This window comes from Ailuropoda melanoleuca, chromosome 1 (genome assembly GCF_002007445.2).
Source record: "Ailuropoda melanoleuca isolate Jingjing chromosome 1, ASM200744v2, whole genome shotgun sequence".
NCBI classification, from domain to species: Eukaryota; Metazoa; Chordata; class Mammalia; order Carnivora; family Ursidae; genus Ailuropoda; species Ailuropoda melanoleuca.
In genome coordinates, this window is record NC_048218.1 from 140,469,615 (window position 1) to 140,480,573 (window position 10,959).

At 39.5% G+C, this 10,959-nt stretch overlaps 1 protein-coding gene across 1 annotated transcript; it reads left to right on the forward strand.

Annotated features, from left to right (window-relative positions):
• Window positions 1-1,682: 1,682 nt before the first annotated feature.
• STEAP1 (STEAP family member 1) lies at window positions 1,683-10,650 on the forward strand. Its single transcript, XM_011226200.3, has 5 exons — window positions 1,683-1,813; window positions 4,592-4,706; window positions 6,672-7,184; window positions 7,765-7,929; window positions 10,221-10,650. Exons 2-5 carry the CDS (start codon window positions 4,623-4,625, stop codon window positions 10,476-10,478), a joined length of 1,020 nt encoding a protein of 339 aa, XP_011224502.1. The 5' UTR covers window positions 1,683-1,813; window positions 4,592-4,622; the 3' UTR covers window positions 10,479-10,650.
• Window positions 10,651-10,959: the final 309 nt, after the last annotated feature.

The window sequence follows — 10,959 nt, forward strand, 5'->3', positions numbered from 1 at the left end:
TTAATTATAAAACAAAAACATTTGGGCCTTGTTTTTAAATGTTTTAATTAGGAGAAGGAAAGCAGTCTTAATTGGAGTTTGCTATAATTAGTCAACTTATATTAATATAATAATAACTTCCTTGCCCTCTTCATGTGCAAAACAGATTATGAAAAAGAGAATGACCTGTTTTACCAAAGCTTAAAAAATGAAAGCACATTGCTTTGTTTGATCCTTTAAGACCCAAGATCATTTTAAAATTCAACAATGCTCAGACTCATTTAACAATCTCTCTTAATTCTTTGTGGTTTGTGCTATAAATGCAGAGAGATTTTTTTTCTAAAACTTTTTGAAGACTTTATTTATTTGAGAGGGAGAGAGATAGAGGAAAAGCACAGAGGGAGAGTGAGCGGGAGAAGCAGCCTCCCTAAAACTTTTTTAAGTGAATATTTTCTAGTTTCACTAGAAATAAAAAGTGTAAGATTCTGTTTCTACCACAAGGCGTCAGGCCATGGTAATTTAATCTTCAAAGGGCTTTAATAGTACCCTGTGCAAAGGCAATGACTACAAAAAAATACATATTAAAACATGTACAGTCCTTCGTTGCCTAAGCTTTTATTAAAGAACAATCACAGACATTGCGGTTGAGTGGTTGAGCGTTTATTTTCCTTTGTTTTTCTAATCAGATTAGTTCTGAGGCTGTTGCAAGATCCTTTTGCAATTCAGGTCTCAGACACTCTACCCTGAGGCCGGTTCCAACTCAGAGGAGGAACCCCCCACCCCACCCTCGCACACATTCTTTTTCCATACCTCTTATATTTTAAAAAACACCCCCAGGGGCGCCTGGGTGGCACAGCGGTTAAGCGTCTGCCTTCAGCTCAGGGCGTGATCCCGGTGTTGTGGGATCGAGCCCCACATCAGGCTCCTCTGCTATGAGCCTGCTTCTTCCTCTCCCACTCCCCCTGCTTGTGTTCCCTCTCTCACTGGCTGTCTCTATCTCTGTCGAATAAATAAATAAAATCTTAAAAAAAAAAAAAAAACACCCCCGAAACTTTTAAATAGCGACGGTAGCTTTACTTTAGGATTGAATGCCTGATTGGGTTAGGGTATGGGAAGTTGGCTTTAATAGATCAGAGGCAAGGAAGAAGAGTCAACGTGGGGTTTAAAGGCCTCTTCAGCCAGGGGACAGGCCTCGTGCAGTTTAGGGTACAAGATTTGTACAACTTAGGGGGCAAGTCACTCTCAGAGATTCACACTGGATTTAGTCACTTCATAGAGTTGCTGCGAAGTTTAAAACGGGCCGGCTAAGCTCTAAAGCAGTCCATCTGCAAGTGTGATCCGAGAGTGCTCCATCATCACCAGGGAGCTTGCCAGAAATGCAGAAACTCAGGCCCTATCCTAGACTTGAGGATCAGGAAACCATGAGGGGAAGGGGGCAAATCAGTGTTTTAATAAGGCCTACAGGCGATACAAGTTAAAGTTTGAGAACCACTGCTCCAAAGAATTGCATGTTCGTTCCTCGGGAGATTAACGAAAGTGGGAGAAGCCGGCCTCTGGCGGAAGACGGCAGTTTGAAAGAAAACCGGGAGCGGCCCGGTTGCAATGTGGGGAAACCCTTGGTTCGGCCGCTGGGACCTCCGAGGACTGTCCCTCCGCGGCAGGGGCCGTGCGGGCGCCCGGTACCTGCAGGTGGCGCTGGACGGGCCATTTACAAAGAGGCGGGGTCTGCACGGGAGAGCAGGCTTCACGCTCCGGGGCTCGGACACCGCGTGGGGCTAGCACGTCCCCGCAGCAGCTGCGCCGCAACTTACCGTCTGGTCGCGCCGAGGAGCGGGTGAGTCCCTTGAATCGTCCCGGCTCTCTGCTTGCTGCCCGCTTCCGTGTGTCCCTGCGAGGGCGGGCGCGGGCTCACAGCCTCGGGAGGGGTGTAGCGGCTTGCAAGCCTTCCCAGCCCTGGGGCGGCGGCGTTCCGGGCTAGAGCAGCTCAATTCGCCTCTTAGGCGCGGCTCCTGGACGCGCTGCCCTGCAGCCCGGCTCTCCGCCGAGCACACTGCTCCGTTGTGGCCGGTCCAGGGGCTGGGAGCCAGGGACTCACAAGGAAGTCTTTTCGCTGGGGGCTCGGGGATATGATGGGTTATTAAGTTTGTCCTTCCGTTGGATTCTGATGGCAAGTTTTCCAACTTGGCAAAATCGCCGCGAGTTTGCATAGCATTGATGAATGATTGGTACAGAGTGCTTAAAATCGTGTGACTTGCCTTCAGGTTTCCTAGTAACAGGAAGTTTTCATTTTAAGTTCTGGGAACATTAGTACTCCTCTTTCAGGATCTGGTTTGGGGTTCTAGTTCTCACCGAATAGTAGACCAAAGAAGGCTTCATATATGTCCTGGGTCAAACCCACTGGAAGGGGTGACATAAAATTTACAAACACGTCTAAATTTTCTTTAAAAAAAAATTTCCCACGACATCCTGACATTTACTTAGATTTATTTAACATGGATATTAAGCAATGCTTAAAAAAACAGCCCAGTGAAGAAAAACATCTTACCTTTACGTAGTGAAATGTGGGGAAGCAAGTACACACTTGAAAGTATAGAAGGTTTGGAAATGCAATGCAATCCATATTGTGCTCCAGTCATTGAGTTTCTTCATATTCTAAACTCTTTGACAAAAACACGAGTCAGTTGGGCTGTGTCAATATTTAGCAGGAACATCAGGTCAGCCATCCTGGTACAGCAAAACGGAACAGCCACATCAGAAATATGTTTTGCTTTTTAAAGGGGATGAAAGTTGGAGAACTTTGGGTCAACTCTGGAGTTCCCAACATCTGAACACTGTGTTGTTTCCTTTTTTTTTTCATGAAAAGATTTTTCTGCAGAATTTAAATCATATATTTGGTTAATGTCTGATGGAAACCAACATATTTTATTTGATGGATATTTTATTTTCTTGGCTTCTGGCACAAATTTGACCGTGGACCACAGAGCCAAGAGGCTCCCTCACTGCCCTGGGCTTTTCCTTGGCCTTGCTCTCCAGTATGGTCTCCTTACCATGCAGATGAATGGGTGGATACTTCTCCAAGGCTACTTTGCCTTTTCACCCAGATTTTGTACAAAGTGGCCCTCAATCAGCAAACACTGCCAACTTGCTTGAGGCGCCAGGACCAGGTCTACAAGAGAGCCCTCACCCTTTCCCTGCCACGATCTGCCTATAAAACTGTCCTTCTTTGGAATCCATTGCACTACCACATAGTTAGTTGTTGAAATTTCTCCCTTTTCCCTTAGACTTTGAGTCTGTAAGAGCAGAGGCTCCATCTCGTTTAACTTCGTATCCCACTGCCTAATATTGTTGTTCACAATATAGTTAATGAGTTAACATTGAATAAGTGTAGATTTGCATGTTAACGTCTTTGCTATCCTACAACTCAGAGTTAAAACATCTAAACATAGTGAATTATTTCTTGTTTGGTTACAATAGATACAACTTCTATTCCTGGGGCGCCCCAGGTGGCTCAGTCTGTTAATGGCCCGTCCAGCACCACCTGCAGGTGCCGGGCGCCCGCACGGCTCCTGCCGCCGAGGGACAGTCCTTGCGGGTCCCAGCGGCCGAACCAAGGGTTTCCCCACATTTCAACCAGGCCCTATCCCAGACTTGAGGATCAGGAAACCATGAGGGGGAAGGGGGCAAATCAGTGGTTTAATAAGGCCTACAGGTGATACACGTTAAAGTTTGAGAACCACTGCTAAATAAATTTAGAACTAATAAAAACAATAATATTGTGATATCATATGTTCCCTTCCTTTAAAAAAATGCTACACCAAGCCTGAGGAGGATCTGTGAAGGGCGTTAAGGCAGAGATTCCTTTGTTAGGTAGTAAGTCTGACACAATTAATTTCCACAGGGTTGACCAGGAGAATAGGCATGTCAGTGATCAAATACAATTCAACAACTCCATTAGAAATGTATTAACAACTCATGTCTTACCAACAAAAACCAGCCTGTTACTCCGATGAGAAAATGGCATTCTGAAAATACAGCCTTTTGGTTTTTTATGCCACTATCAGGGTCCACCTTACCAACAGTGTCTATTCTGTTAATTGTACCTCAGAATACATTTCCCCATAAAATAATTATTATTTCAGATTTCAGTATAAACCCCAAAAGTCTATCAAATACAACTTCCTGAAGTATAATCTTACATCAGCTAACTCCAACCTCTACTGATAACATTGTTACTCAAAAAAAAAAAAAAAAAAAAAAAGGATTCCTAATTCTATTTAACTTTGAGCAGAGTTGGCTTTCCTCTAAATGAGTACCTGGAGTTAACTTCTCCTAAAATAAAAGGCAACATCTGACCCTTTGAATTCCATATAGACATGTTTGTCATTCATTGAACCAATAGTTGGATAAAGCAAAGCTGTTATTATTGACAGAAGGGCACTGGTTTGAGACTCTGGCAGATTATGTGAGGTTAAATGGTAAATCAGTCACTATTTTAATTGTACTTTCTAGGCCACTCTAGTCCTTACGTGAGTAAATTTTTCTATTGCCCTAGCAAACATTAATGTCTTAAATAGTATAGACTTGAAGAAGATAATGATGTTTATTTTCATAGGTGGCTGGCACTATTCTAGTCTACAGAATTAATGGAGAGCAGACAAGACATTACAAACCAAGAACAACTTTGGACAATGAAGCCTAGGAGAAATCCAGAAGAAGATGATTATTTGGTAATATATTAATAATAATTCATTGACATCTAGAAACAGCATTTTAATGCTGTCCTGTATTTCCTAGGGTTGGAACAGTGATTTTCACCACAGTCAACAAGTATCTTCACTCTGATTTTTGTCACTGATACTGCAATGGGCAAAGATTCAGGGTGGTATATAAGAGAAATTTTACCTTAATGACTGTCATGGACTTAGCTGAATAACCTCGAATAAGTCACTGAAAATCCTGGGTCTTGATTTATCTATAAGATGAGAGATTTGGACCAGATTAGCTCCAAGGCCCTTCCAATTCCTTCTAACATTCTGTGGGTCTAAGTTTCTTAAGAGAGTCATCATTGCCCATGTAACAGTAGTTTTGTAAGCATGCATTTTTTTCATAGGCATTATGGCCGCTTACCAAGAGATCGCCAAGTTGATTGATGATTCCCCGTTTAAACAAATAAATTCCATTTTGGACTAAGAATGACTTGTCCCACTTTTGTGCCACCTGAAGATTAAATGTTTCTTACTACATTATTTGACTGAAAAAGTGGTGGAAATTTTTGGTCCCAAACTCTTTTTGCCTTTCTAAATAATATCAACTGCATTTTTTACAGAAAGTATTTTATCTTAGTTATTTTAATAGGAAAGATAGTATATACAATAATTTAATACAATGTTACTTTTGAAAATTATTTTTGTTATTTTAATAGGAATAAGAAGATATTACAGGTACATAGGCTATAAAATAAGTGTGCATAAAATCATTTCCATTTTTCAAGTTAACCGTCTTACTTGCTGTTCTATAATTTTTCATTGTTAACCAGGAAATTGATCTCAGTTGATTGTACTTAGATTGTTTTAACATGCAGAGGTGACAGAAGCTGTATCATGCTCAACTCCCTTCTCAACGGAGCACTGGATGTAACAGTGATTTATCCCTGAAAGTAAAAGTCAAATGGCAAGAGGCTACGTTTAAACTGTTAAAATTATAGAGAACTGTGTGACTTAAGGTAACCCTGCATAAAATGAGGAAATGAACAAGATAATCACATCACGTTAAACATTAATATGTTATGGTTCTACATAGAGAGCTATAAGAAATGAGGAATAACATATTGGGTGAAAAAGTAAATTAATTCATTAAAGCAGCACAATATGAAACATCCTAAGTTCTTATTTAGAAGTGCTGTTTTTTTTGTTGTTGTTTTTTTTAATTTTCTGGTGTATCAGTCAGTTGGGGAAATGACAAAATATTCAGTGTAACCTTTTTTGAATTGTTGGCTGCTTAGAAATGCAATTGAGTAAAGAAGTATAACTTTCTTAAGAAATAGATCATCTCTATGGGATTTAACTATGTATATAACCTTTGCACCTTCTGATAGAGTATTTGTCAATCATTCCTTACACAAATGATATATTTTAGAAATAACAAAATCAAAGTACAGCATGATGGAAATTACATATTTTTATCATTGTAATGACTGTATTATTCCTGACCCTCTGTACTTGAATTAATGAAGAATTCGCTCTTCAGTTCTTTGTGGAGAGTTGCCCAATTACCAACAAGAATATTATAAAATAAATTCAACAAATACAAGTTTCATTGTTTTTACCAAAGATTACTGGGTTTTCTTTAAGTGTTTCAATTTTATTTTCCCACTTACATTATTCCACTCTTTCGTGCCTTCAAGATAGAAACACTGCAGTCTCAGCTTTAGTGGATAATCTTCTGTCTTTAAAAAAGCATGTATTCCTTTGCCTTAAAGAAGCACAAATAACAGAAATTAATGGAGAATCCCAGCATAGCTAAATCCATATTCAATCAGTGCTACATAGACTATGATATCTTCAGCTAACCAGTAACCAAGAGCAAGGTTCTGAATGTTGTTTTTTACTGATAAGCACCATGAGCACAATAAGTAATGCGTTGAAGAGAAATCCCATTGTTTGTTTACGATGTTGATTTTCTTCCCTTTGCAGGATAAGGACTCGGGAGAGACCAGCATACTGAAAAGACCTGTGTTTTCGCACATGCGCCATACCACCCACTTTGATGGATTTGATTGCCCCACTGAGCTTCAGCACAAACAGGAACTCTTTCCATTGTGGCGCTGGCCAATTAAAATTGCTGCTGTCGTATCAACTCTGACTTTTCTCTACACTCTTCTGAGGGAAATAATTCACCCTTTTGTAATGTCTCACCAACAGTATTTTTACAAAATTCCAATCCTGGTCATCAACAAAGTCTTGCCAATGGTGTCTATCACCCTCTTGGCACTGGTCTATTTGCCGGGGGTGATAGCAGCCGTTGTACAGCTTCATAATGGAACCAAATATAAGAAATTTCCACATTGGTTGGATAGATGGATGTTAACAAGAAAACAACTGGGGCTCCTCAGTTTCTTTTTTGCCATGCTGCATGCCCTTTATAGTTTATCATATCCGATGAGGCGATCCTATAGATACAAGTTGCTCAACTGGGCCTATCAACAGGTAGGGGGACAATATGGCCACTGAACTAAAAGTCTGATCCTCTAACAAATTAACGCTTTCTTATTTTAAGATCAGTACCCCAGACCTCTTTTGAAATGCTGTGTCGGGAGTGTAATCTGCATTTCTCCATGTTTTATTGTAACTCTTCATTGGAGCTTGGTTCTATACAGTTTCACACTGAGGAATTTTTTTTTCACATTGAAAAGAGTAAACTACAACTTTAACAACTTAAACACATATTTTGTTCATGGACAGGGCCACACAGCAACCTTCTACCACCTCACAAGATTACTTTTTAACGCTAATTGTTCTTATTTACCACACAAGCATGCACATTACTATCCTAACCATCAAGTAACTATTATAGATATTAACAAAACAGATTGTATAAATGCTGCAATCGAGGAAAGGGGTTGATTGCTCCTATGTGGTTTCTCATAGAAGAATGCAAAAAGCCACGAATTTGTGGAGGCTCCTCGTTATCAGGCCCTCCATCGCAGACAGAGAGAATGTCGAAGGAGATTCATCTGCCAGAAACAAATGTTTGCTTTCCTTCTTTCCCCTTTTCACCCTCTGGTAGGTCCAACAAAATAGAGAAGATGCCTGGATCGAGCATGATGTTTGGAGAATGGAAATCTACGTGTCCCTGGGAATTGTGGCACTTGCAATCCTGGCTCTGTTAGCTGTCACGTCTGTTCCATCTGTGAGTGACTCTTTGACCTGGAGAGAATTTCACTATATTCAGGTAAATTGTATATGAAATAACTCTGATCCCCCAGAGAGGCAAATCTTTTCTGTGCTTCTAATATCATCAAGTACATTGACTTGGCCCAGTAAAAAATAACAAATGGTTTTCCAATAGCAAAGGTCCCACACGTGTTCCAATCAATAACGTGCTCTCCAATCATTCTTCCCTCCCGCTTCTAAGTAGAAGTGTTTTCAAGACATAAATAAAAAGCATTGCTCAAAGAAAAATATTTCTAACACTTGAAACTTGTTAGACAATTTTCTATCCACCTAATCACTACACAGGTGATACTTTAGGAATTTAATATTCATGGTTTATTCGTTTCCCCCAAATAAAAATATTCTTTTGCCTGCCGCCTGATTTTACTTATGCCTTTTAAGTGACACAGCTTGGTACTACCTTTAAAAAAGCACTCTCCTTGAAATTCAGAATTTTATCTACCCAAGGTATTCTAATATCTAATTTTAAAGACTGCTTTTTCCAAGTTATATTTTATGTAGCTTACTTACTTGAAGTTTCTCAATATTCTTGGAATTTAAAATTATCTCGGCTTTACTGAGGTTCATTTCCTAGTGGTAGATTACACGCTAGGAAGAACAGTGTGCCAGAACTCACAGGGGGAGCCATGTCTGACAGGACGCAAAGGACTGAATTTAATTTAATCGTAAGCGCTGCCAAGGTTTTTTAAAGTACATAGCTTCAGCTTCGATGGGTGGACTTTTTTGGAAAACCCCACAAAGTCAGAGATTTCCCCACTATCCCTTCTACATGTCTATACATATACTCCTACAGACACTTCATCAGAACATCGGATTAGGCAGGAAAACATGTCTCCCTCTGAGTTATTACAATGGAACTTGGAAATGGCGACGCATTTTCCAAACCCAATATTTGCTGATTGTGGAGGCTTAGCTTGATAGCCATTAGAGTTCTCTGTTCCTCATTAAATACCTTTCTTTCTACATCTGCTCTGCCTGTCACACATAGGCTGAGCACCACCTTTTAGGTTTAATTAGGAATTCAAGCACTGCCTCGTGACTACCCAGCCCATTCTACTATGTACACAAGACCTTGTCCCTCATAAGTAGACAGTATATATTTGGTAAAATTAATCTTCATCCAATCACATATATTTTTCAATTAATAAACTAGAAACTTTTCATTTACAATCCAAGAATTGTAGATTGATATTTGAAAATATAAACTTAGCTATTTGATTGTATTCATTGGGGCTTAAGAGTGCTTACTGCTGAATAATTGTGAGTTGGATTCATTCTGGCAGGCTAATGACCATTTCCAGTAAAGCAAATAGAAGTCAGAACTTATCTAGAAGAGCTATTGTCAGAATGCCATAAAATTACATAGGTGAACAACTATTTTTAAGCAACTTTTTCTGGATAGTGCCAAGTATCTCAATACAAGTTGAAATTTTTCTTTACATCTTCATATCTCTATGTGTTGTTTAAACAGTGGAAATAGTTGTTGGTATTTTTCCACTTTATCAGGATGTTTGATTTTTAACATAGGCCAAACTCATTCACCTTAGTATTCATGTACCAAAATCAAAGTCAGTTACTTTAGTTGCTTTCTTTTTTTTTTTTTTAAGATTTTATTTATTTATTTTACGGAGAGAGACACAGCCAGTGAGAGAGGGAACACAGGCAGGGGGAGTGGGAGAGGAAGAAGCAGGCTCCCAGCGGAGGAGCCCGATGTGGCGCTCGATCCCAGGACTCTGGGATCACTCCCTGAGCCGAAGGCAGACGCTTAATGACTGAGCCACCCAAGCGCCCCCTACTTTAGTTGCTTTCATAATTGATAAAGATCACTGATATCAAATTGATTTTTGCACTAATCGTCAGTCAACCTATTAATATTTACTGAGCACCTAAAACACATGAATCCTTGTGTGGATTTGGCAGGAAATCTGTGATGAGTAAAGGTCCCTGATTTTAGAGGTCTCTTGATAGGCAGAATTAAGGCAAATGCTCAAGAGACAAAGCACCATAAAATAAACAAAGACAGATGAACAAAGTGTGGAGGAAAAAAAGACGGTGTTATTGATTAGCTGAGATTGAAAGGGAATAAACTGGGGACAAAACATTACCCAAAGTAAGGGGGTGAGGTGAGGATTTGTGAGGAGAATGGAAATATGTGAGTGGGCATTGTTAAGAAATATAATAGGGAAATGATTACAGATGAATGAAGGACTTTCCAAGCAACAGAACAGATGAGGTAGGGTGGAATAAACTCCTGTTGAACCACCAAGATCATTTTTTTTTCTTTTGCAGAGCAAGCTGGGAATTGTTTCCCTTCTGCTGGGCACAATACATGCATTGATTTTTGCCTGGAATAAATGGGTAGATATAAAACAATTTGTATGGTATACACCTCCAACTTTTATGATAGCTGTCTTCCTTCCGATTATTGTCCTGTTTTGCAAAGCCATACTATTCCTGCCATGCCTGAGGAAGAAGATACTGAAGATTAGACATGGTTGGGAAGATGTCACCAAAATTAATAAAACTGACATGTCTTCCCAGTTGTAGAATTACTGTTGACACACATTTTTGTTCAATATTAATATTTTACCATAAACGTTTCAGATTTGTATTTGTTTAATAAAATGACCACTTGAGGGTCTTAATGTATCTCTTTGTTTAGGAGTCATGAGTTTGAAGTGTGTGTAGTTCTTTGTAGGTTTGATTCAAAGCAATAAATAAAGCAATCTTTAGCACGTGCTCTATGTTCTGTAGAACTAAGCATCACAAAACAATCACATCTGATTTTTCAGACTGTATAGCATTATAAATAATAAAAGGCCTTGCAGTCCCAGTCCTTACAACTCATTAAAAGGTATCATGAACCATGAAAAAATATATTCTCTGAATCCACCACGCAAGTATATCCAGTATTCATGATTGTTGTTAAAGATGGGTTTCATTTTCATGTAACTGGGTGTTACTCATGAAACACCAACTGCAAAAAACACAGACTATGTCTACACAAGTAAAGCAACAAAATAACATC

Bases quoted from the DNA above. Each gene is read 5' to 3' on its own strand.
- STEAP1 (XM_011226200.3), top strand. From the start codon at position 4,623: ATGGAGAGCAGACAAGACATTACAAACCAAGAACAACTTTGGACAATG. The intron at 7,185-7,764 runs GTAGGGGGACAA...ACCCTCTGGTAG, and splicing joins TCAACTGGGCCTATCAACAG to GTCCAACAAAATAGAGAAGA. The intron at 7,930-10,220 runs GTAAATTGTATA...TTTCTTTTGCAG, and splicing joins GAGAATTTCACTATATTCAG to AGCAAGCTGGGAATTGTTTC.